The sequence below is a fragment of the Ornithorhynchus anatinus genome, chromosome X2 (genome assembly GCF_004115215.2).
Source record: "Ornithorhynchus anatinus isolate Pmale09 chromosome X2, mOrnAna1.pri.v4, whole genome shotgun sequence".
Taxonomy (NCBI): Eukaryota; Metazoa; Chordata; class Mammalia; order Monotremata; family Ornithorhynchidae; genus Ornithorhynchus; species Ornithorhynchus anatinus.
In genome coordinates, this window is record NC_041750.1 from 9,117,023 (window position 1) to 9,143,513 (window position 26,491).

The 26,491-nt window shown below is 51.6% G+C and overlaps 1 protein-coding gene across 1 annotated transcript; it reads left to right on the forward strand.

The window, feature by feature from the left end:
* The first annotated feature begins 480 nt into the window (after window positions 1-480).
* On the forward strand, window positions 481-13,130 carry FARSA (phenylalanyl-tRNA synthetase subunit alpha). The gene is made up of 13 exons (XM_029053213.1): window positions 481-676; window positions 1,725-1,862; window positions 2,918-3,016; window positions 3,434-3,552; window positions 6,379-6,471; window positions 6,634-6,762; window positions 7,362-7,477; window positions 9,673-9,757; window positions 10,307-10,406; window positions 10,691-10,859; window positions 10,986-11,063; window positions 11,532-11,646; window positions 12,500-13,130. Exons 1-13 carry the CDS (start codon window positions 530-532, stop codon window positions 12,603-12,605), a joined length of 1,494 nt encoding a protein of 497 aa, XP_028909046.1. The 5' UTR covers window positions 481-529; the 3' UTR covers window positions 12,606-13,130.
* The last annotated feature ends 13,361 nt before the right edge of the window (window positions 13,131-26,491 follow it).

Sequence of the window (26,491 nt, forward strand, 5' to 3'; positions counted from 1 at the left end):
AACGATTGCTTGCCCCTCTCACCCCGCTCCTTATTCTGGGCGAGGAACCGTACTCCTCCGCTTTAGAGATGCAGCGTGGCTCAGTGGAAAGAGCCCGGCCTTGGGAGTCGGCGATCACGGGGTAGAATCCCGGCTCTGCCACTTGTCAGCTGGGTGACTGTGGGGAAGTCACTTCACTTCTCTGGGCCTCATCTGCAAAATGGAGATGAAGACTGTGAGCCTCGCGTGGGACCACCTGATGACCTTGTATCTCCCCCAGCGCTGAGAACAGTGCTCTGCACATAGTAAGCGCTTAACAAACACCGACATTATTATCACCTAGTCTTGGGGACGGAGCTTCTGCCCTGCTAAACATGGCGGCTCCCATCGGCCACGCTCAAGATGGTGGCGTTCGGGACCGGCTCTTGGTCAGTCCCGCCCAAGATGGCGGCCCCCTAGGAGGGAAGAAGGGGGGGGGGGAATCGCTTCCGGGTCGAGAGGCCTGAGGGAAAGGGGGAGGTTTTCTCCGTCTGTGTTGCGGGCCGCGGTCATGGCGGACGGGCCGGTGGCGGAGCTGTTGCTGCTGCGGCTACAGAATAATCATGACAGGCTGGATAGTCTGGAGCTGGCGACTGCACTGGGGGTGGAGCACCAGGCCGTGGTGGGCGCTGTCAAGAGCCTGCAGGCCCTGGGGGAGGTGAGCAGTCCGCCCCTGCTCCGCCTGCCTCATGCAACTACGGGACGGGTTGCGGGAGGGGGCCGGCGACGGGGCAGCCCGGGACTTTGGAGTGATGGATGGGGGTTTTGCCGACCAGGGGAGAGATTACTGATAATAACTGGGGGTATTTGTTAAACGCTGCGTGTCGGGCACTGTACTCAGCGCAGGGGTGGATACAAGCCAATCGCGTTGGACACAGTCCCTGTCATTCATTCGTACTTATCGAGCGCTTACTGTGTGCCTGAGCGCTTGGAAAGTACAATTCAGCAGTAAAGAGAGAATCCCTGCTCACATGTCTGGGGATGGGGAGAGGCAGACATCGAAACAAGTAAACAGGCATCAGTTATAAGTAAATAGCGTTATAGATAGATACTGTCCCACGTGGGGCGCGCAGTCTCGATCCCCATTTTGTAGATGAGGTAACTGAGGCCCAGGGAAGTGACTCGCCCAAGGCCACCCAGCAGACAAGTGGCATAGCCGGGATTAGAACCCATGGTCTTCCGACTCCCAGGCCCGTGTCGTAGCCACTGGGCCATGCTGCTTCTCATGTCACATGAGAAGATATGGGGAACAGGGTCCTGGGAGTCCAGGGGATTGGGGTAGGGCGAGGCAGGCTCTCATCCCGGCCCTATCACTTATCTGCTGTGAGATCTCGGGCAAGTCACTTCTCTGGGCCTCAGTTACCTCATCTGTAAAATGGGGATTGAGACTGTAAGCCCCACATAGGACAGGGACTTGTTCAACCCGACTTCCTTGTATCACCCTCCCCCCCCCCCCACACACTTAGTACAAGGCCTGGCACATAGTAAGCACTTTACAAATACCACAGTTATTATTATTATCATGCAGGGCAACGGGGGAGAGTAGGTTGTTTTGCTCACACTTTTGTCCGTGATGTTTGGTAAAAACATCTTGATGTTCCCTGAATTCTGTGAGGTCTCCAGACAGCTTCCCATAGGTGCCCTCTCATCTTCCCAATCGTGGAGGGAAAGGAGATGCTCGAGTGGTGGGTTTCTTGCTCCCGCAGGTCATCAAGGCAGAACTGCACTCCTCCAAGTACTGGGAGCTGACAGCAGAAGGGAAGGAGATCGTAGAGGAAGGCAGCCATGAGGCCCGGGTCTTCTGGAGCATCCCTCCTGAGGGTCTGGCCCAGAGTGAGCTGATGGTGAGGCCCCCACGGATGTGGAGTAACGGTGGGGAAAGGTGGGCTTCACTCAGGGTGGGAGAAAAATCAGGCAATTCTTCCCCAGTAGCTTCCCATGGAAGTTGCTTTAATTGGGTCCTGTTTTTCCCAGTGGCAGTGATGTCGGAATTGTGGGCATCAGCATGACTGGTTCAGCGGTTCTGACTTCAGAGGGGCAAACTTGAAGTGAATGAGTCTTCTGGGCGCAGACCAATCACTGCATTGATGGGGGGGGGAATGATTAGAGAAGGAAAAAAGGGAAATGTTGGGGGGGAAAGATGGGAGGAGGATACTGGGATTGAGACAGGTAGACAACTCAAGGCTGGAGGTGAGGTACTGTCACTGCTGACCTCTCATCCTCGAGTTCTGGGTGCCGGACCAGAGACACCTCTCACCCCAAACCCCATGAGGACAGGTTCCCCTGCCTCAACCCTGTTGTACCCAGGTAATGAGGGGGCTCCTGGGGGTACAGAGAAGGGGTTGGGACTCCAGAGCCACTACAGCAACTTGCAGAGCCATACAATCGTAGCACCGTTTCCCCAGCCAGAAGTTGCCTTGGCAATGGAGCCTGAGCTGCTGCTGCTCCAGACCTGGAAGCTCATGGAGACTGCAACCCGATGGGGTTCAGTCTGTCTCAGTGGCTCCAGAGCCCCGATTCTTGCCACTTCCCAGAGGATTCCCCAGGCTGCCTGGATAAACCAGGAGCAAGGTGGGCAGAGGGTCCGTCCTCACGTAGCAGGGGGCAAAAGTAGAGCCAACATTTCACCTCCACTGCTAGTCCCTATCCGGCTCCAAGGGGCAGGGCGAGTTAGTTACGGCTGCCAGGTCTGACCAAAACTGTGTGCACCAGTCCCCTGGGGATGATGGTCTCTGAAGGTCCCAGCCTGCATTCTATTCCTGGTGGAATAATCCTTTCCCAGGCCCCAAAGAGAATGACACTTGAGAACCTGAGGGTCAGCAGGGAGGACTCTGAGAACTCTACCCCCAGCCAGTGTTTCAGCTCTTGCCCTCCCTCTCCTCCCAACCCCGTCCCACAGAAACTGGCGAGTGGCAAAGTAGGCTTCAGCAAAGCCATGTCCAACAAGTGGATCCGAGTGGACAAGACCGCACCTGGTGGACCCCGCATTTTCCGAACGGTGAGCGTCGGGAGACCCTGGAGGTTGGGAAACGGTGCAAGGTTGGGGAAACAGCGTGGACTAGTGGATAGAGCCCGGGCCTGGGAGTCAGTAGGACCTGGCTTCTAATCCAGACTACCCCACGTGTCTGCAGTGTAACCTTGGGCAAGTCACTTCACTTCTCTGTGCCTCAGTTCCCTCATCTGTAAAATGGGGGAGCCCTTGTGAGACAGAGACGGTGTCCAACCCGATTATCTTGTATCTACCCCAGCGCTTAGTACAGTGTTTGGTGCATAAGTGCTTAACAAATTCCATTTTAAAAAAAAGGCTGGGGGTGGTGGGCAGTCTGGCTCCTCTGGTCAGGTGAAGTGTTCCCCAAGGGAGGGCTCGTACTTCTGCCCTGCAACATTTGCAAAGCCCTGTGACTCCTACCCATAGGTGGAGACCGTGGAGGATACAGTGAAGGAGAAGCTGCAACTGGCCCATCAGGGCAAGGCAGACAGCCTGGATGAGAAGGAGAAAAATGAGCTGAAGAAGAGGAAACTCCTAGCAGAAGTGTGAGTGGCAGTGAGTTAAGCACAGACCCTGACTGCCCCTCGGGTTAGAGGACTGTCTTTTCGTTTCTCCCCCCCCCCACCTCCCATTACTCCTCACTGGGGTGGCTGGGACTGTTGGATTCTTCCTCTTTTCCTTTTCTTCCCCCCATTATGGTATTTAAGCGCTTACTATGGGCCAGGCACTGTATTAAGCCCTGGAGTAGATACAAGCAAATCAGGTTGGACACAGTCCATGTCCCAGGTGGGGTCACAGATTTAGTCCCCATTTTACAGATGAGGTATCTGAGGCACAGAAAAGTGAAGTGACTTGGATGAGGTCACATAATAGAAGAGGGGGGAAAATGAACCTAATATTTCCTCAGTAAATGTGGGGTAGTGGGGAGGTGGGCTGTTTGAGGGCAGAGAGGGAGGAACCATCAGGTCGAGTTGTTGGAGGGGGAGGGAAATAAAGTGGACCTAAGTTTTTAGGAGATGAGGGATGACATGGGAGGTGCAGGTGAAAGGAGTCGGTTTTCTGAAAGCAGGCAGGAGATTTCTTGAAAGATGGCTGAGAAGGTTGAAGAAGTGGAGGGAGTTGGGTTGGTGGGGGAGCTCACATCTGATGGTTTTGATTTTTGTCAAAGCGTTGGCAGGGTAATCGAGAGGAGGGGGAACACTGGATCTTCCTGAAGGAAATTAAGTGTGGAAAAGTAGGTGGAGAGCCAGAACCCTGTCTTCCACTCACTAGGAGCCTTCTCAGCCATTCTTCTCTCCGCTCTGAACAGCCTTGATTTTAGTTGTTGGATTTGGTTCCTGTTAGGAAAAGGCATCTGCTAAAGAAATGGTGTGGCTTAGTGGATAGAGCACAGGCTTGGGAGTCAGAAGGACCTGGGTTCTAATCCAGGATTCACCACACGTCTGCTGTATGACCTTGGTAGTCAAAACACACCTCTGATCACCAAGGTTAATGTGAAAAGCTTTTTACTTAGTTTTACCATCATGCAAGGGAGTGGCACATTCATACACTCACTCACTCCACCACCTAAGGGTCCAATACCAGTCTGTGTTCAAAGGAGCCCATTCTGCCAAAGCTTCTTCTTTCTGCTTTTAAGTGCTGTTCACTTCTCTCTGCATCTCAGCATGCCTCCATGCTGCTTCCAGCTGCCCCTTGTGAGAGAGAGTGGGGGCTCCAAAGCAACTGCCTTTTATCTGCCTTAGGCATGGCAGCTGTGGCTCTATGTGGCAGTCATTGATTGGTCCAGACCCAGTACCGGCTAGAAGGGGGAAAGAAAGTCACGCCTCCCTCCGTGCTCCGCCCCCACAGGCCCATCTTCACCTGCCTTCAAGTAAAGCCCATCAGTGCCTTTGCAAAATCTCTCCCCCATTGCTGTTCACGGGATCACAAACCCTCACTAAAAAGCAGCTTGTTGGGGGCCCACCACACTGTGGAGACAGAGGATCCAGGGCTGGGGGGTTGGTGATGCGAGACCTACAGGGGGCGGTAAGGCCGGGGAGTCTAGTTCAGCGGAGAGGGTGGAGTTGAGGACGGGGCACTGTGCGGCGAGAGGTTGGCTTGAGAGAAGTGGAGGGGGTCTAGAGATCAGTGGTTTCCATGGAGGGAGAGGACGGTTTCAGGGGGAGCCATTTCTGCCACCCAGGTTCTGTGGTGGGGGAGACCGAAGAGTTAGGGGACTGTGGTTCTCTGGCCAAGTATTCGTTGGTTTTGCCCACCAGAGGGCAGCGAGTTCATATCCTGCCCCAGGGGTGACCTGTTCTGCCTCCCTTGGCCAGACACGCCCCAGGCCCGCTCCCACCTGTCTGCCGGAGCTCCTGTGATTATCAGTGGGCAAAATCCCGTCCGCAGACTGCACCTGGATCCCCCTTTAGACCGTGAGCGCCTTGTGGGCAGGGAAGGTGTCATACTGTACTCTCCCAAGTGCCTAGTACCATGCTTTGCACATGGTAAGCGCTCAATAAACACCGCTGAATGAGTGAGTGAATCTGGCCTGCCGGTCAATCGGCAGAACCAGTCGATCAGTCAGTGCTATCTGAGTGCTCACTTCCTGCCCAGCCCTGTCACAGGCACTTGGGAGAAAGCAGTACATCCGAGTTGAGAGACACGTTGCTTGGCCACAGGGAGCTTGCGGTGCGGCAGAAGCAGCTGTACTTCCACTTTTGACACCTACCTGGCGCCGAGCCTCCCATCCGTCGTGGTGAAGGGACGTTTCTGGGTCCACAGCAGGCCCAGAGACGGCTAGGAGCCGTTGCTCGCTGTGGTCAGGAGACGCGTCTACCCCTTGGCCCCATCTTTGCTGCCTCTCAAGAACGAAAGCGTTGGAGATTGCCACTCTTGACGGGGGGAAAACCCAGGAGTCCCATTGACACAATCTGCCGTTTCTGTTGCTCTAGGGTCGCTCGGGTCCCTGTGGTTCTATGTCCCCCAGCCAAGAAGGCCACAAGCTTTTTAAACCTCTTCACTTCTCCTAGCTGCAGTAGTAGTATAGATTGAGTGCTTACCGTGTGCAGAGCACTCTGCTGAGTGCTGGAAAGACTACCCAGGCGGCAAGTAGACACGGTCCTTGTCTCTAAGGGGGCTCAAAGTCTAAAACTAAAAAAAGGATGAGGGGACTGGAGATAGTCACATAAAGAGTGATGAAACAAAACACTAAGGCAACTCAGAGACCAAACCAAAGCCCAGTAGGGTCTGGTGGCTAGAGTTCAGAGTCCACAGTCACAGGTTCAGCCACAGTGACCGCAACAGGAGCAGCCCCCACAGTCTCCTCGGATCTCTTTTCCTCATCTCTTCCGAAGGGTCCACGGTGGCCAGACCCCTGTGCTCTCTTTCAGGACACTGAAAACTTACTGGGTGAGCAAAGGAAGCGCCTTCAGCACCAACATCACCAAGCAGGAGACAGACCTCACCCCCGAGATGATCGCCAGGTGAGGGGACCCAAGCCCTGGGGCTAGGAGCCGAGAGGCGATCCTGGCTGGCGGTGGGGGAGGTTTGAGAGGGCCTTGTAGGCCACGCCACTGTGGGTGGGCACTCCCCGGCGGTGGGGCCCCCAATCCTCCTCCTCCTCCCCCCCGCCCCTCCTCTCACAGCGGTGCCTGGCGGGATATGAAGTTCAAGGCCTACAACTTTGCAGCGCTTGGGGTAATGCCCGAGTGTGGCCACCTCCACCCGCTGATGAAGGTCCGCACCCAGTTCCGGCAAATCTTCCTGGAGATGGGGTGAGTTGGGGAGGAAGCGGGGACAAACAACGAGAAGAGAGGGGGAATTGGGGGGCGGAGAGGGGCTGGGGGTCGTCCACAGTATTGACTTAGTGCCTACCATGTGCAGAGCACTCTGCGAGGTGTGTGGGGGACGTACAGAAGGAATAAAAGCTGCAATTCCTGTCTGTAGTCTAATGGGAGAAGACGACATGCAGATAGATGTTTAAAGAATGTGAGACTCAAGACAAAATGCAAGCAGATAAACCAGTAACATAAACAGATAAATGTAGAAGTGCTGAAGAGGGGGTTGATGAGAAGGCTGACTGGGAAGGGAAGGGGTGGGGATCAATCAGGGAAAGGCTCAGGGAGGAAGTGGCTCTTTGGAGGACTTTGAAGGAGGGGAGGGATGTAGTTTAACAAAAGTGAGTGCAATGTCTAAGTGGCTGTACAGGAGCACCCCTTGAATCCCAGGCACCTTTGGGGAGGGGAGAAGCCTGTGTGAATCCATTTTATGGTGGGTAAACCTTGGGGTCTTGGACATTCAGGGTCCTGGAGGCTGGGGCAGGTAGGGGTTTGGGGTAAAGGTCAGCAATGCCCTCTTTATCTTTGGCCTGCAGCTTCACTGAGATGCCAACCAACAACTTCATCGAGAGCTCCTTCTGGAACTTCGATGCCCTCTTCCAGCCCCAGCAGCATCCGGCCAGAGATCAACACGACACCTTCTTCCTTCAGGGTCTGTCTTCCCCAGCCCTTCCAGGAGTCTGTCAGCATCCCATCCTCTGTCCCTCCCCTTATCCTTCTCTGCCCCCACTAGCAATTATTGAGCATCTAGCTGCTTTCTGCTAAGCATGGTATGAAGTATTGGTGGGGGGTGGGGGGAGAAGAGAGACACCCAGTTAAGTGAGGGAAAGTCAGTTGGAGGAGACCCTATGATCAAGAGAATCTCTGATCAAGGGAAATTTGGTATGAGTAGCTCTAGGGAACCCCTATAGTTAGGTTTTTGGAGAGGGGAATGACATATGATCAGTACTTAAGATGATCCTTGCTGCTCTAGGTAAGATAGACTGGAGGGGCAGAGAGTCTAACAAGGCATCTGTTGGAGGAAGTCAGGAAAAAGGTATTTAGAAAGCAGCATGGCCTAGTGGAAAGAGCCCAGGCTTGGGAGTCAGAGGACTTAGATTCTAATCCCAGCTTTGCCACTTGCCTGCTGGGTGACCTTGGGCAAGTCGCTTAACTTCTCTGGCCTCAGTTTCCTCATCTGTAAAGCGGGGATTCAATACTACCTTAGACTGATGAGCTTCATGTGGGACTGTGTCTGCTGTGTGACCTCGGGTGCTTTGTACAGTGCTCGGCACGTAGTAAGCGCTCGACAAATATCGCCATCATCAGTTCTTTGGCATTCAACCAAAGTTCTGGCTAAAGGAAAGGAGAGGAGAAATTGGTGAGTGAGAGAGGGACGTCAAAGACAACACTCAAAGTTGCAAGCGCCGGGGCCGGAAGACTAGAAAACCTCGATACCGTGGTGTGAGATTTGGGGGTTGGTCAGTCAGTCAGTTGTATTTATTGAGCGCTGCCTGGATGCAGAGAACAGCACTAAGTGCTCGGGAGAGTACAGTATAACAGAGTTGGTAGATTTGTTCCCTGCCGACAAGGAGCTTACAGTCTAGAAGTGAAGACAGACAGACAGACAGTAATATAAGCTAGTGAGGGTGTGAGCAGGAAAATGAGTTCGGTTTTGACATAGTAAGTTGAAGGTGGGAGAGAGGTGTCCAAGTGGAGACGTCTCGGGGTTGGGAAGAAACGTGATTGGAGAGGTAAAAGGGCAGGGCTGCCGATATAGATTTAGGATAACTGGAAATTCAGAGCAATTCTCCAAAGAAAACAAGTGAAAGCAGTTTCAATGGCATGAAGAAGATGAAGTTCAGAGTGTTGTGGATTGGGGAGAAAGCTAGGAGAGAGGAAATAACTGGGATAGATACAACTGCGAAGAAGATGGATGACAGCTGGAGGGAATTATGGGGTTGAGGTTTATCAGAATGAGAACAGTGAGCATGGGGGAAGGAACCAGAAAACTGGAAGATGTTGACGATACCTGGCAGGAGGGTGGGAACGGGAAGGGGTAGGGTCAATGGGGAAGTGGAGGATTAACCTTGTAGAGTAAATGATACACCAGCTTAGCGGGGAAGCAGCACGGCCTAGTGGATAGAGCACGGGCTGAGGAGTCAGAAGGACCTGGGTTCTAATCCCGGCTCGGCCACTTGTCTGCTGAGGGACCTTAGGCAAGTCAATTCACTTCTCAGGGCTTCAGTTACCTCATCTGTAAAATTGGGCTTAAGACTGAGCCTCATGTGGGACATGGACTGTGTCCAACCTGATTAAGTTGTATCTACCCCAATGCTTAATACAATGTCTGGCACATAGTAAGCACTTAACAGATACCATTAAAACAAACCAAAAAAAACCTCCTGAGAAGCAGTTAGGAGTGAACTCCCCTGAGTGGCGTACCCCCCTCCCCCTCCTCCTCAGCATTCCTCGTCCTTCAGCGAAATAGGCAGTGACCTCGCAGCTTAGCAGCCCCCTGGCCTCTATAGCCTTGTGTGGAGCTAAAAGATGGCTTGGCATAGCTCAAGCTAAGCTTTCGGTCCAGCCAAGAGCCCCCCAGGACCGGAAGGTGGCCTGGGTCTCATTTCCGAGAGGTGGTGATACACGTGAGTGGCGTGTTTATGCTTGTATGGCTATCTCAGAGGGTTGCCAGGGAGCCCACAATTTGGAAACTGGTCCGGAACAGTTTTGCCCCAACAAGGCCCAAGGGTTTGGGGGCAGCACCTAGGTCCTGTGGGTTCTGAGTGGACAGAGGGCTCTTCCCTGGCTCAACTTCTCCCCAGTTGCTCTCTCACTCATGAGTTTCTCCCTCATTCTCCCCGCCAGATCCAGCTGAGGCCACTGACTTCCCCATGGACTACTTGGAACGAGTGAAACAGACTCATGCCCAAGGAGGCTATGGCTCTCAGGGGTGAGGTTTCTTGAGCAGTCACTGGTGGGACCAGGGGAGGGGTTTGGGAGCTGACTTTCACCCCATCTCCCTCCTCCACCCCCGACTCCAAAGCCATCTGTGTCTGGGAGCACCTGCCCCACAGCTGGGCCACGAGGGGGCTTTTCCTGGTTTGGAAGCAGCATGGCTTGGTGGAAAGAGACTGAGCCTGGAGTTAAAGGACCCAGGTTCTAATCCTAGCTCTACCACTTGCCTGTTGTGTGACCCTGGGCAAGTCACTTCACTTCTCTTTGCCTCAGTTTCCTCATCTGTAAAAAAAAAAAAAAAGATTCAATATCTGCTCTCCCTCCCACTTAGGCTGCGAGCCCCATGTGGGATGAGGACTGTGTCCAACCTGATTGTCTTGTCTCTGTCCCAGCATTTAGTACAGTGCTTGGTACATATTAAGTGCTTAACAAATATTATCATTATTATCACTATTATTGTTGTGAACAGCATAGAGAGGGGGGAATTGAGACTGGCGGTGCCTTCTCAAGCAGGCCTCACCACCCTGCCCCATTTCCCCTGCAGCTACAAGTACAACTGGAAGATCGAGGAGGCCCGTAAGAACCTTCTGAGGACTCACACCACAGCTGTCAGTGCCCGCATGCTGTACCGGCTGGCCCAGCAGGTAGGTCAGAGAGAAGGGGGCTGCTCTCCCCAGCCGAGTCAGAAGTAGATGGGAGACGAAGGACTCGACGGTCTCCAGCCCCCCCCCCATCCTCCTACCGAGGAAGGTTTGGGAGCAGGGAGGTTGTTGGGGTCTGTCTCGCCCTGCACAGACCGTCCTCCTCCGCCTCCAGGGTGTACCGTTTAGCACCCATTTTGCTCAAAGCACCCTACTAGGTGCCAGGGGGAATTTGCAAAAAAAAACCAAAACTGGTCCTGACCCTTAAAGACCGTACCATTCAACAGGAGCAGTTCTCTCCAGCCAAATACTTTTCCATCGACCGTGTCTTTCGCAACGAGACCCTGGATGCCACACACCTGGCTGAGTTCCACCAGATCGAGGGGGTGGTGGCTGACTATGGCCTGACCCTGGGTGACCTGATGGGTGTGCTGAAGGAGTTCTTCACCAAATTGGGTGAGGGGGACATGGGGAAACGGGTCAAAGCCCAGGTTTCTTGGCTGGGTTAGTGCTCTACCTCCACCCTGCTGACCCATCTCGATCTCAATTTTTTTCCCTCCCGCCTCTGGTGGGGCTGAGCAGGCATCACACAGCTTCGTTTCAAACCGGCCTACAACCCTTACACGGAGCCCAGCATGGAGGTCTTCAGCTACCACCAAGGTGAGGTGCCAGAGGGACTGCGGGAGAATCAGAGGCCCTAGGATAAGAGATTGGCCCATTTCTCTCCAGGGTCTGTTGCGGGGAGGGGATGGGCAGCGTGGGGAGGGAGAATTTGTGGCCATCTTGCCTCTGGACTCCCAGAAAGCTCCTTTGCCTGCAGTCGATTGCAGTGAGCGCCCACCCCCTCTGAGTTTTGTTTAACCCCCAGCTCCAATCTCCCAGGCAGCAGAGCCAGGAGGTGCTTTAAAGCCAGCCAGAATTAGCAGGAACATCCATCCCTCCCCACCTCAGGATCAACTGCCTCAAGCCCCTAGCAGATTACCGTGGTGCTTTCTAATCCGGAACTCTGACGGAGTCATTATCCCCTCTCCTGCCCTGCTTTGCTCTGGGGGTGAGAGGGAGCAACCTGTAATCCCTGTAGCTCTCTCCCCAAGGGGCTAATGAGGTTTGTCTCTGTCTTTCCCTCAGGCCTGAAGAAGTGGGTAGAGGTGGGCAACTCGGGGGTCTTCCGCCCAGAGATGCTGCTGCCCATGGGACTCCCCGAAGGGGTGTCCGTCATTGCCTGGGGACTCTCCTTGGAACGGTAAGAACCCCCCACCGTTGGGATGGGAGAGAATTCAGAGCCAGGCTGAGGCACCCCAACTCCTTCCCCTTCAGCTCTGTGCTGGTTTCAGTGTCAGGGTCCGCTTGGTTCAGCAGAGCTAATCAGAATCAAGCCCCATCCCCGTCCCTGGGCTAGACCGGTCAATCAGTAATATTTATTTAGCCCCTACTGTGGGCCGAGCACTGTGCTAAGCATCTCAGCAGGGGAGACGGACACAGAGTGCATTTGAGATCGGAGGAAAAAGAAAATGGAAAGACGGATCTGTGGATGAGTAGTAGAGTTCATAAATCCGAGAGGTCCAGCAGTCTTGAGGGCAGTTTTGAGTGTAAAGGTGGCACAAGACAGGGAGATGTGCCTTGTCTGATTTGGCTGAGGCGAGCCATTTTTAGGAACACCATTTCAAGTCACCTTCCCCATACGGGGTGAACTGTGTATTCCTGAGTGTGAAGAGCTTGATGGGTTTGTCAGCGGTCCTACCATAGCCATTCTTGGGGAGGGAGAGCGGGGTGCCTGAGTCATAAGGACCGAAGGGAGGGTGGTGTCCATCTCTGGATGGAGGAAAAGGGTTTGGGGACCTGGGAGAGCCCATTGGCAGGGCTGAGAAGTGCCCTGGAGGTTGCCCGCTCGACCACGGTCCCCATCCTCCCCACCCGTCATGCCACTTGGCACCACTTTTCTGGGTGTCTTGCCTGCTGGGCGGAGGGGAGAGTTTTCCCCCTACCCCGGGGCCGGGGGTCGGCTGGGTTCGTGTAACTTGCCGTATCAGACATGTGTCCCGGCTGTCCACCTCCACTCCTGTTAGTGGCCCGCTGACCCTGCTCTTTCCTTCCAGCCCCACCATGATCAAATATGGAATCAACAACATCCGGGAGTTGGTAGGGCACAAGGTGAAGCTACAGATGGTATACGACAGCCCGTTGTGCCGCTTGGACTCCTAGCCTGCACTGGGCTGCACCGCTCCGTGGCACGGCCATCGGGGGAATCCTGCTTATTTATTTTCCGGAGGAAAATGCATCCTTCGGGAACATCTCCTGCTCCTGGCTGCATCCTTGCCTTCCCGCCGGGGTCGACAACCATGTAGGTCCCGCTGATCGCCCCGAATCTCCAGGTAGCGCATTTGTTGTTGCCTCTCCTCCTCATCATCATCAGTGGCATTTATTAAGCGTTTACCATGTGCAGAGCACTGTACTAAGCGCTTGGAAGAGTACAATCCAACAGAGTGGGAGATAAGGGCAGGGGCCAGGACCGAAGGAGATGTCCAAACCAAAGAAGCGGGAATCGGAGTTCATTCTGTACGCCCTCACTGCGCTAAGCCAGCATGCGGTCATGCCCTTTAAGAAAGGGGGAGGCTTCCCAGTTTTGGGTAGTTAGTGGTAAATTTGCCTGTGACTGAAGACGGCGGCAGCAGAACTGAGGCGTGGAAGGCAGCGAACGACTAATAAAAAGAGTCATCGGCAACCTGACTGGTGGATTTTCTTGAAGCCAAACGAAGGGTTTGGACCCGGTGGGTCGGTGGGAGAGAAGGGGTGGGAAGGAGGGAGCCACCCTGGGGTCTGAGGTGACTGAATGGCTGGAGAATGCAGGGGCAGTTAAGTGTAGTCTGCAGCAGGCCAGGCTCCTGGCGAGGCAAATTTCCTTAAAACCTAAGACTTATGGCAGGGAAACCCTGCGGTGCCGGCTGGGGCCGTTCCCAGCAGGTGGGGGAGGGGGTGGTCGGGCGGTTGAAACAAGCCACGGTCCCCACCCACCTGGTCTTGGTCCACAGACTGTCCGGGTGGGTCGTGTTGAAGCCCCCCATGCAGTGAGCGACCAAGAAGGGGGCGGGTGAGTGACTTGGTTTTCCTCTCCTCCCCTCTTCCCAGAACAGCTGGGGGTCAGCTCCAGGAGTTCAGAGAAGCTACTGCCCCCTGCCCAACTGATTCAGATTCCTGAGTCTTTCAGAAAATAGTCCTCTTGAGATCAGCTGAGCCTGGGGCGGGCAGCTTGCTGTGGCCCCTTGTCGAAGGGGACCGGGTTAATGCACGGGAGTGGGTGGAGGAATCACAGGCTTGGCCGATCCCAAGACCTACAGACATCGGGGGGAGATGGGCGAGAGGGCCGAGAGCTGAACAGAATCCCTCCGAGACTCCTCGCTGCCTGCTTTCCTGACCGGGATGTCAAGGCAGCTGCTTCGGAAACAACACGTCTACACCATGCTCTGTCACCCGGGAGCTGCCCTAGAGAAAAAAACGTTCCTTCTGCCAGTCACGCCTCCAGAGAAGAGTGGCTCTTGGGGGGGTTAAATTCCATTTGCAAGTACTGTTATCCTTGTGCGTCTGCCGGTCTCCCAGGCGAGATATGATCGTGTCCCCGCAAGAGAAGCAGTTGCAGTTGCCCGGATGGGCTCTGCTCTTGTGAGGAACGGGATTCTGAGGCCACATTTTAGGGGTATTCCATCACTAACCCTCCTCCGCCCAGCCGGCTGATCCCTGCAGCTTGGAGAGTCATGGTTGTGAGGTCCCTTTGGTTTTTAGGTCTGCTGGGGGGCAGTGCTTGTGCTCCTCTTCTACCTCCTCCAGTGAGACCCGCACCTCCTCCAGGCTGGGGATCGAGTAGACCTCGGCCGGTGGGGAAGAACCCACCGGGGAAGGGACCGCATCGAGGTGGATCACCTTTGAAGACAGTTGCGGCTGCGGTCCCAGGATACAGTCTGGAGTGAGAAACGGAAGAAAACGCATCCTCAAGGGCCAGTCTAGACAATCCATCCACAATTTCTTTTTGCGTACTACCCCCGCGCCAGCGGGCAGAAGGGGACAAGGGTTATTCTCAGTGTTTTACAGATAGAGAACAAGCAGTGGGAGACTGGACGCAGTGGGTGGGTACTGGAATTGGTTCTCGATTCCCAGTCCAGTGCTCTCCTCCCTAGCTAGCTCCCTTCTCCTGGGAATCTCCCATTGCCTAACAAGTTGGCATGGGCTCTCTGTTCCCCGCACCCTCCCTGCAAATCCAAGGCCGATCTGGTTTTGCCCAAAACCTTGGGTTCAAGTTGGCATTAATCTGGTTCAAGGTTTCCCTGGGCCAATTGATGGTGAGTGCACACTGTGTGCAGAGCACTGTAATAAGCCCTTGGAAGAACAGAGTTGGTAGACATGATCCCCGCCCACAAGTTTACAGTCTTAAGAGAGGGAGACCAACATTTAAATAAATTACAGATAAGGAAAATGGCAAAGTATTAGGAAAGTTACGTAAGTGCTGTGGGGCTGAGGGTGGGGTGTATTGATTCATTCAGTCGTATTTACTGAGCACTTACTGTGTATAGAGCACTGTACTAAGCTCTCGGGAGAGTACAATATAATAATAGAAACAGACACACTCCCTGCCCACAACGAACTAACCATCTAGAAGGGAGGACAGACATTAATATAAATAAATAAAATTACAGACATGAACGTAAGTGCTGTGGGGCTGGGACCAAGTCAGGGCGACATAGGGTAAATAATAATAATGTTGGTATTTGTTAAGTGCTTACTATGTGCAGAGCACTGTTCTAAGCACTGGGGTAGATACAGGGTAATCAGGTTGTCCCATGTGAGGCTCACAGTTAATCCCCATTTTACAGATGAGGTAACTGAGGCACAGAGAAGTTAAGTGACATACCCACAGTCACACAGCTGACAAGTGGCAGAGCCGGGATTCGAACCAATGTTCTGTAGGTGGCCCCTTAGGGCTCCAGACCAGTCCACCCTCAGATTAGGGGGCAGCATGCAAAAGATCCACTGCTGCCAAACACGGGTCTCACATGGAAACACCAGAAGGAGCTGATTTGGACCCAAACCCAATGGGTTCAGATAAAACCTGAGAAGCAGCAAGGTCTAGTGGATAGAGCCCGGCCCTGGGAGTCAGGAGCTGGGTTCTAATCCTGGCTCCGCGACTCATCTACTGTGTGACCTTGGACCAGTCAATTCACTTCTCTGTGCCTCAGTTACATCATCTGTAAAATAAGGATCCTGTGAACCCTGAGAGGGCCTCGTCACGAGACGGCCTCCTAGAAGCGCCGGCCTCCGGCGTCCCATCCAACCTCACTCAGGTCTCTGTGCACCAGTGTCTAACCTGATTAACTTGTACCTACCCCAGCGCTTAGTACGGTGCCCGGCACAGAGTAAGCATGTAACAAGTACCATAAAACAAAACAAAAACTCTAACCTTTTTCAGAGCTGCAGGGAGGGGACAGCCCCATGATCTTTAGCTTCCTGCCCAGGAAGCAGAGCCCTCCAGCTACCAGGCGCCGTTGGCGATGATCTGATCTGAGCTGCAGGGAAACTTACCTGCCAAGTCATGTGCCAGGTCTTTAATGAGGTGCCCCACGATGGCATAAGCCACCCCCACCACCACCAGGGCTGCCATGAGCAGGTAGAGCACAGCTTTGGGAAGGGGGATGAGGTCACGGACAGGGGGCTTGTAGTCGCTGAACAATGGACTCTCGTAGGAATACTGGGACGACAGGCCCTCTGGCTCCTTCCAGTTAATGGCAGTCAGGTTCCCAGGGAGCGTTTCGGGAACTAGGTCCATGTTCCAGGAGGTTGCTGGAGGGGGAGAGAAGTTCAGGGACGAGCACCAAACCAGATAACAGCTAACCCTCTCCTCATTTTATCCACCCCTTGCCCCTTCACCCCTCACCTCTGCCCACTCCCCACTGATATTACAAAACTCTCTGCTCATAGAAACTTAATAATAATAATAACGATGGTATTTGGTAAGAGGTTACTATGTGCCAGGCACTGTTCTAAGCACTGGGGTAGATACAAGGTTGGGCACATTCCCTGTCCCACACGGGGCTCACAGTCTTAATCCCCATTTTACAGATGAGGGAACTGAGGCAAAGAGAAGTGAAGTGACTTGCCCAAGGCCACGCAGCAGACAAGTGGCGGAGCCGGGATTAGAACCCAGGTCCTTCTGACTCCCTGGCCGGTGTTTTAACCACTAGGCCACGCTGTTGCAAACGCTGCTCATAAAATATACATTCAGATCAGGGCAGTTCCACAAAGTAGTTAAATGTAGTTAAAATTCACCAAGTGAGCCCAATACACAGGTACAGAATGGCATACGGAAGATATGGCTGAGTCCTGTAGTTTGCAGAGTTCTGCCAACTTTCAGATTTCTAGGTCATGAAGGAGCTCTTCCTGAGATGTTAAGTGGAACATCTCCCACCACGAGGATGGGGTATTCAAGAGGGCACCCATCAATCACACGCTTCCTTCAAGCACCCTGGTGTCAATGACAGAGAACGCTTTGCTGGTCTGAACCAAAGAGTCAGAAGGTTATGGGCTCTAATTCCTGCTCTGCCACTTGTCTGCTGCATGACCTTGGGCAAGTCACTTCTCTGGGCCTCAGTTCCCTCAGCTGTAAATGGGGATTAAGACTGGGAGCCCCATGTGGAACAGGGACTGTGTTCAACCCGATTACCTTGTATCTACCCCAGCATATACAACAGTGCCTGGCACATAGTGAGCACTTAACAGATACAATTTTTTTTTTAAAAAAGCCATTTGAATGAGAAGCTACAGGAATCAAAGATGGAAAACCCGAAGCTGTCTGGTCCCTCGGTCCCTGGGGCCTTGAATGTCTTTCCTGTGAGGCCTTAGGCAGTTCATTCCTATTACTTGAGAGAAAACAATAAAAGACACACTGGAGGTGTTTAAACTCTATATGGGGGGAGACAGGCATCTATACTGACTCAAGACAGTGATTTCCCCAAGGCACACCTGAACTAGATTAGGGTAATGTGTTCATTCAATCGTATTTATTGAGCATTCACTGGGTCCAGAGCGCTGTACTAAGCACTTAGCACTGTACTATGTTTGGATGGGTGCTTCTGGGCCATCACCATTTTAAGAGGAGTGCCTGGTTGGACTGATTTCATTCCTATGCTTCTTGCACCAGCTGGGAGCAATAGCTGTGACAGGATCATCAATTTAGAAAGCAAGGCGAGGCAATAAAGAGCTGCTCCCCCCCCCCCCCCCCCCCCCCCCCCCCCAACACACAGTTAGCACGAATGTGGTGCCCCTGGAATTCCTCTGCCGTTTTAGTTTAAGGAAGAGCTCGGCTCTGCTTTAAGCCCCTGCATTTTGAGTTCACTTCACTCTTAGTTTTCAAAGTTAAAGTGTGTTGGAATTAGCAGGGCTGGCATTTCCAAACAGGGATTTGGTGTCTCAGGTTCCTTGCGGTGAAAGATGAGCTCCTGGATTGTATTATACTCTCCCAGGCACTTAATACAGTGCTCTGCACAAGTAAGCCCTCAATAAATATTATAGATTGAGCAGTAATTCTTTCTTTAAGGAAGGCTGCTTTCCAGGAAACAGCAGCGTGGCCTAGTGGAAACAGCACAGGCCTAGGAGTCAGAGGACCTGGATTCTAACCTCAGCACTGCCTCTTGTCTGTTGTGTGACCTTGGGCAAATCATTTAACTTCTGTGCTTCAGTTACCTCATCTGTAAAATGGGGATTAAGTTCTTGAGCCCATATGGGATGTGGACTCCGTCCAAACTGATGAGCTTGTATCTAGTCCAGCGTTTAGTACAGTGCCTGGCACTTAGCACTTAACATATGGCAGAGGAAGAAAAAAAAAGAACAGCACCAGCCCACCCCCCCACCCCCAAAAGAAAAAACCCACCAAGTTGACTTTTATTCTAACCTTTGCCTGAACTTCCTTATCATGGTCCCACTGTTCTAATGAGGCTTCTCATGGCTTCAATACATGACAGGTTAATCTCTTTTTCTTTCCCTCCGGGCACACAATAAACAGCCACGTGTGTAGCTGAAGAAAATTTAAGAGAAAATACCACCATCTGATCCAGAGGGCTTTCTGGGGCTTTTGAAACATCAGCAAAGTTTCACTGTTCTTCACTGTAAACTGAACCCTCTCCTGTTCCAGTGAGAATTAACCGCCTCCGCACCCCCATCCCTTTCCAAAACAAGTAACTAGAATGGACTTAGAAAACACTCCCAGATTGATCTGGCTAATTACCATTATGTAATGGTACATGTCAGGGTTCATGGGAATCCCATTACTGATAGGAAGCTAGTCAGGATTGCAGTACTCCTGAGCTGAAAATAAACTTCTCTCCTCCTTCCCCTTTTCCTCCCCTGCCCGTGTCACCAGACTCACCCAAACTTGCAGAATAAGCAAATAGGGTGGAAAATTCAGGTACTCTCCACTGCTGTTGTCATTCAACCTCTACCTAGATGAAAGATTTTCTCCGGGCTTGAACCAAGTAAAAACCTTCACACTCAAGATCCTGAGTCCGGTGTCTCCTTACTTTTTCTCTAAATCCGACTGCACGACAGATCCGGTTCCACTCCCGTGTTCTGGAGAATTTTTCTTCCTTCTTCCCTGCAGGTGCGTCTAGTCAGAAGCGCCAGCTTCGCAGTGAGGAGAATGATCCGAGCTTGGTGCTGGAGGGGAAACCTGCAGGATGGGAAACGGTTCTGTGACCTGCTTGGCTAGCACCTGGGTGCTGGGGAGAGTGTAAGAAGCAATATGTCACCCAGCTAACCCAGGAGGTGCGGGGCGGTGGTTACTAGGAGGGAGGATAGCTTCTAGCATGGCTGGAGACAGCGTGGGACTTGTTTAAATGTCTCCAGAACATCTGGAGGGGAAAATTAAGGGGCAGGCCCCTCCCATGTAGCTATGTCACAGCAAGAGCTGCTGGCGGATTGGCTGCTGGAGATCATTAGAAGCTTGAAAAGTGGTATTAAACAGGAAGACCTTTAGCTTGCTGTTAACGTTGAAGCCACATTACTCTAAGCACTCTGCTACAGAGACCATTGACTGAGCTCCAGGAGTGAGAGAAACGTCAGAATATAAGAATGCCAAAGAGACTGAGATGTTTCCTACGAGGCGTTTCCTCACAGCCCAACCTTCTGCCCCCTCAGTTCTAAGGATGGAGGCCAGGGCCAAGGGAGTGGTGACTGTAGGATCTGGTTCTGCTGCATCGACTTGCTTTCCCGTCACTACGGCTCTGATGAAGGCAGGGGGAATCAGCCAAATTGTCGAATGTCTGGTCACGGCCTTGTGTTTCCAGGGGACGTCTGTCCCTTCTCTCTCTGGACCTTTCTGGTCCAGAGGTCTCTTGAGGTCTGTCTCTGGGCCTCAAGTGACCTTTGGATGCTTGATATTCACCACACCCACAAGCCCGCAGCACCTCATGTACAGATCTTTAAATGATATATTACAAATGGCTCATCTATTCATATTAATGTCTGTCTCCCCCCTCTAGACTTTAAGCTCATTATGGGCTGGGAACATCTCTGCTAATTCTGTTGCATTGTACTCTCCCAAGCGCTTAGTACAGTGCTCTGCACATAGTCAGTGCTCAATAAATACGATTGATCGATCGATTGATCTCTGCTAACCGGAGATCTGCTTAACTTTCCGCACTAGAAACCCAGGTTTGGATCAGGAACCGCAGAGTCCCCAACTTAATTTTTTTGTGCTGAAGCATCGTTCCATCCAGGTTCCGATCTTTAGCCCTCTTCCTCAAGAAAGGGTTTCCATCTGGATCTCTCCCTTTTCAATCAATCAATCAATGGTATTTACTGAGCACTTCTGTAAGCAGAGCGCTGGACTAAGTGCTTGGGAGAGTACGATGTAACAAAGGTGGGAGACACGTTCCCTGCCCACAAGGAGCTTAGAGTCCAGAGGTTGAAATGACCAAGGATCACCCCCCTTGCTCTCCCCTTGCAGAGCCCCTAAATCTCTGCCCCACTGGAAGTGGTCCTGGTCTGCCCCATAGAGGGGAAGTGTCCTCCCTAGCTTTTCCCCTACAAAAGCTTGGCCTAGTAGAAGGAGCACGGGCCTGGGAGTCAGAGGACCTATGCTCTCCAGCACTTAGTATAGTGCCTAGCACATAGTAAGCGCTTAACAAATACTATCATCATATCATTATTATTATATTATTATGTCTATATATTCATATTATTTCCTCAGCTAATAATGGGGATTCAACACCTGTCCTCCCTCCTACTTGGACTGTGAGTCCCATGTGGGACAGGGACTGTGTCCAATGCGATTAACTCGTGTATACCCCAGTACTTAGAACAGTGCTTGACACAGAGTAAGCTTTTTAACAAACACTAGCATTGTTAAAAGTTAAGCTTACTGCTCCGGAAAGAACCCTTTCTTGGGGAAGAGGGCTAAAGATGGGAAACTGGACGGAACGATGCTTCAGCACAAAAAAACTAAGTTGGGGCCTCTGCTCTTCCCGATCCAAACCTGCGTTTCTAGTGCAGAAAGTTAAGCAGATCTCGGGTTAACAGAGATCAATCGATCGATCATCACCTGAGAATCTACTTCCCACGTAGTAACTTCGATGACTCGGTGCAGCGTGACCGAGGAAGGAGAGGGAAAGTCCTGGGAGCTCAGATTCGGTGGCTTAAAAATGTTGATGGAGTCTTTTTTTTTTTTTTTTGCTTTTGCTTTGTTTCTAAGGGTTTCTTTTATTGATAGAGGCAAGGAGATTGCCCTCTGCTGGCTCCAAATTGGATTGCCTCTGTTAAAAGTTCTGGTTTTAACTCTTACCATTCAGGCCGGCAGCCCCCTCCACTCCATCGACGAAGGGCCTCAGCTCCTGTTTTGGGTCTCAGTTGTCTCCTGCACCTCACTTCACCCTTCATCCTGTGTTTGGCAGCTTTTGAGGGGGAACAAGAAAGCAGGGTGCTCTAGTGGATGGAGCCTGGGGGGTCAGAGGGACCTGGGTTCTAATCCCCGCTCGGCCCCTCGTCCGCTGCGTGACCTAGGGCAAGTCACTTAACTTCTCTGTGCCTCACTTATCTCATCTGCGAAATGGAGATTAAGACTGGGAGCCCTATGTAATAGTAATAATAATGTTGGTATTTGTTAAGCGCTTACTATGTGCCGAGCACTGTTCTAAGCGCCGGAGGAGATACAGGGTAATCAGGTTGTCCCATGTGAGGCTCATGGTCTTAATCCCCCTTTTACAGATGAGGGAACTGAGGCACAGAGAAGTGAAGTGACTTGCCCAAAGTCACAAAGCTAACAGGTGGCGGAGGCGGGATTAGAACCCATGACCTCTGACTCCTAAGCCAATGTTCTTTCCACTGAGCCACGGGACAGGGACTGTGTCCAGCCCAGTTACCTTGTATCTACTCCGGCGCTTAGTACAATGCCTGGCACAGGGATTAACAAATACCATTATTATTATTAACAGTGGAGACAGTCTGGGACTGGGAGTCAGGTGGCCGGGTTTCTAGTCTAAGCTCCATCACTCGCCTGCTGTGTGCCCTGGGGCATATCACAACCTCTCCATGCCCAACTGCCACATCTGTAAAATGGGGGTAATGCTCTCCCTCCCTCTTCAACTGTGAGCCCCATAGGGGGCAGGAATTCTTGCCATTCCGATTTTCTCATACAGTGCTTGGCACATAGGAAATGGTTACTAACTACAATCATTATTAGTAGGATTTTGGCAGGATCTGTTTGCTTAGTGTGAATTGATAACCCTGACATTATGAACCAGAGAACCTTGACACCAATGGCTAGGAGATTTTGTTTTCAGGGAGAAGAAAGGGAGAGGCATTTCAGATTTTGGAAGAGGAAAGTGACGTGTTCCAATCTGATGACTGACTGAACGGGGGAGAAACGCAATCACACACACACACAAAATGTTAAACTCTCAAAAATAATAGCACAGTAATGATGAGTAAAGAAGATTAACGAGTAAGATGGATCTAAATCTTATCTTAAACCACATTAAGGTAAATAGTGGGCAGAGAGCCAGCTTGTAGATGTCACAAGATCATATCTTGAAGAATTGGGCTCCTTTCTTGGCATGATGTTTTAAGCCATTTTTTTTATGGTATTTCTTAAACACTTACTCAGCACTGGGGTAGATACAAGCTCATCAGGTTGGATACAGTCTGTCTCACATAGGGCTCACAGTCTCAATCCTCATTGAACAGATGAGGGAACTGAGGCACAGAGAAATGAAGTGACTTGCCCAAGGTCACCCATTGGTGGAGCCGGGATTAGAATCCATGACCTTCTGACTCCCAGACCCGCGCTCTATCCACTACACCAAACATTTGGCATCTGAGCATGGATGGATGAAACTAAGCCTGAATCTTAAGGGCAAGCAAACAACTAACGATTCCTAGATTGGATTTCCGATCATCAAGGCTGTGGAGAAATTGCCTGAAACCAGGAAGTGGCCCAGAAAACAAACCAGAAAATAGGGGAGGTCTATTTGCCACTGGAAAATTCTTTTCTTGGCTCAGATCTACATGAGACAAACCTAGCAATGGGCGCCAAGCGAGAATCATGCCAGGCAGACAGGACACCATTTATGGAACCATCTATTACCATCCAACCTCCAAGTCTTCCCCGGGCAGTCCCCGGAGTTCCTGGCAGCTCAGGGAAAGGGGGAGGGGGGCCAGTACAGAAAAGACCTGTCGATTTGGCTGACTTCTGGGTCAACCGGGAAAAAATCTCACTGCATAAATTCAACAGTCTGCCCCAACTCCTCTTGTACGTGTGACTGTATTTGAACTGTTGCAAAAAGTACTAGAATTAAATCTTCCCATTGCTAGCTGGCTAATGTGTGGGATGTTATAAGGGCCATTAAGAAAAAGATATGGAGCCTACATATAATAATAATGATTATGGTATTTGGTAAGCGCTTCCTATAGGCCAGGCACTGTACTGAGCACAAGCGAATCGGTTGGACACAGTCCCTGTCCCATGTGGGGCTCACAATCTCAATCCCCATTTTACAGATGAGGAAACTGAGGCAGAGAGAAGTGAAATGACCTGTCCAGGGTCACCCAGCAGACAAGTGGAAGAGGCAGGATTAGAACCCATGACCTTCTGACTCCCAGGCCCATGCCCTATCGGCTACGCCACGCTGCTTTCAATCAATCGATCAGTGGTACTTATTGAGCCCTTACTATGTGCAAAGCACTGTACTAAGTTCTGTACAATATAACAGAGCTGGTAGACATGTGCCCTTCCCACAGGGAGCTTATTTTTTTATGGTATTTTTTTAGGCACTTACTGTGTGCCAGGCACTGCACTAAGTGGTAGGGGTAGATACAAGTTAATCAGGTTGGACACTATCCCTGTCCCGCCTAGGGCTCGCAGTCTTAACCCCCATTTTACAGATGAGGTAAATGAGGCAGAGAGAAGTTAAATGATTTGCCTAAGGTCACACAGCAAGCAAGTGGTGGAGCCAGGATTAGAGCTCAGGTCCTTCTGACTCCCAGGCCTGTGCTCTATCCACTAGCTTACCTGTCCGAGGTCCGCCTGGGATCCTCAGACACTTCCTCAACTTCAGGGTATCCGTGACCAGCGGGAGGTTTAATTCTATTTCCCACCTACAACCTGTCAGAAGTTAACAAGCAAAAAATATCCCAGCGGGCGCTTATTAATGGGCCCCCTAACTTCAGATCAAACTTTAGCTAGTTGCCATTTTCGGGAGCATTTCTACCCCTTTCATTCCAGGAAGCCTGGTAACACCGGCTAGAGAAGTGGCGTGGCCTAGTGGCTAGAGCACAGGTCTGGGAGTCAGGAGGACCTGGGTTCTAATTCTGGCTCCACCGCTTGTCTGCTGTGTGACAAGCAGACAAGAAGGCAAGTCACTTCACTTCTCTGTTACCTCAGTTCCCTCATCCGTAAAATGGGGATTAAGACTGCGAGCCCTATGCGGGACAGGGACTGTGTCCAACCTGATTAACTCGATTCTACCCCAGCGCTTAGTACGGTACCTGGCACATAGTGAGAACTCAAATGCCATTGAAAAAAAATGCTGGCGATGGATTAGATCGAGGGGTGAGTTGCACTCCTCCTGCCCTTTTCATTCAGGGATCTGAAGGCCTAGTTAGCAAGCTTAACTAACTAAGAAGTAAAATAGGGATTATCACTTAGGTTGGCAGATGTGTTCACGAGCTAGGAATAAACTGGCACAGGGCAACGAAGTTTGTGTCAAAAGCCACTCAGCTGAAAAAAGCAGCCAAAGAGTAAACGGAAACTGGCTGATCGGTCAATCGGTCATTCATATTTATTGATCGCTTAGTGTGTGCGCAGAGCACTGTATTAAGCCCTTGGGAGAGTACAGTATAACAATCAACAGACACATTCCCTGCCCACAGTGAGCTTGCAGTTTAGAGGGGGAAACAGACGTTAATATAAATAAATAAATTACAGATATGTACATAGGTGCTGTGGGGCTGGGAGGGGGATGAATAAACGGAGCAAGTCTGGCTGATGCCAAAGGGAGGGGGGGAAGAGGAAAGGAGGGCTTAATTAGGGAAGGCCCCTTGGAGGAGATGTGCCTTCAATAAAGCTTTGAAGAGGGGGAGAGTAATTGTCTGCCCGATATGAGGGAGGGCTTTCCGGGCAAGAGGCAGGACGTGGGCGAGAGGTCGGCGGCAGCGGAGAGGAGATCGAGGTACAGAGGATTAGCATTAGAGGAGTGAAGTGTGCTAGGAAAAGGGCACCATTCTGGAAGTCAGAGACCTGTACTGAAATTCCAACTCTGTCATTCCCGCTTCACCTTGGGACAGCTATCTTTATGCTTGTGCTTCCCTCAATCAGTCGATGGATCCATGGTATTTATTTGGTGCTCACTGTGTGCAGAGCACTGTCCTAAGCGCTTGGGAGAGTACAACAGAGAAGAGTTGGTAGAAACCTTCCCGGCCTTCGAGGGGTTTACAGTCTACTTGGGGTACTTACCTTATAGAGAGGTTACGAATGCAAGGCCTTGAAAGTGCTGTCAAGCTCTTGGAAGAATGGTGTTAAATGTCGTTCAGTATTTTTGCTAGACAAATACTTCCTCCCTTCAGACTGCAAATATTACAGCGAACAGACGCAGTGTTGTAATGAACCGAAGACATTGATAGTTGGGATTCGTTGACAGCCCAGATGGTTCAAGGGTACAAACTCCCATCATCCTGGGAATATGCAAAGAGGAGAGAGGTGATGCCGTCAGGTCAGTGATATGAGAGCTCCCTCCCTGAGTTGCTAAAGGAGTGTTAACTTGAGTGTGAACTGTTGCTTATGATTTCTCTGGTGGTTTGCATGCTGGGGTGAGCTTCCAGAACACATTGATAAAGCTCATTTGTGTCATGCCGCAGAGCAGCCTGATGTCCCCATCTGTGCTGTAAGCTGCTTTGAATGACACATGTAGTCCATGTCTTTAACCGCTTACTGCCTGAAACCACAAATTCTCATTTGGGTTGGGGGGGAGGGGGTTGTCCTTAGGGCAGGATTTGGGTGTGGGGGAGGTGGGGAGGGGCGGGGAGGCAGAATTCCTGGCTATTTGCACTTGCCATTCATTCATTCAATCGGATTTATTGAGCGCTTGCTGTGTGCAGAGCACTGTACTGAGCGCTTGGAAAGTCCAATTCAGCAATAAAGAGAGACAGTCCCTGCCCACACCGGGTTTGCAGTCTAGAAAGGGGGAGACAGACATCAGAACAAGTAAACAGGCATCAATATAATTACAGATAGATACACATCAAAACAAGTAAAGAGTCACAATATAAATAAATAGAATTATAGATATGTACATGTATACACAAGTGCTGTGGGGCGGGGAGAGGGGATAGAGCAAAGGGAGCGAGCCGGGGTGACACGGAGGGGAGGGGGAGCTGAGGAAAAGGGGGGATTAGTCTGGGAAGGCCTCTTGGTGGAGGTGAGCCTTCAGTAGGGCTTTGAAGGGGGGAAGTGTGATTGGCAGATTTGAGGAGGAAGGGTGTTTCAGGCCAGAGGTAGGACGTGGGCCAGGGGTCCACGGTGGTGGGGACAGGTGAGAACGAGGCACAGTGAGAAGGCT

What these genes read in the sequence shown, in the direction of transcription:
- FARSA (XM_029053213.1), top strand. Translation starts at nt 530, where the DNA reads ATGGCGGACGGGCCGGTGGCGGAGCTGTTGCTGCTGCGGCTACAGAAT. An exon ending in ACCCCCGAGATGATCGCCAG is followed by an intron (nt 6,472 to 6,633) that starts GTGAGGGGACCC and finishes CTCCTCTCACAG; the next exon opens with CGGTGCCTGGCGGGATATGA. An exon ending in CGACACCTTCTTCCTTCAGG is followed by an intron (nt 7,478 to 9,672) that starts GTCTGTCTTCCC and finishes TCTCCCCGCCAG; the next exon opens with ATCCAGCTGAGGCCACTGAC.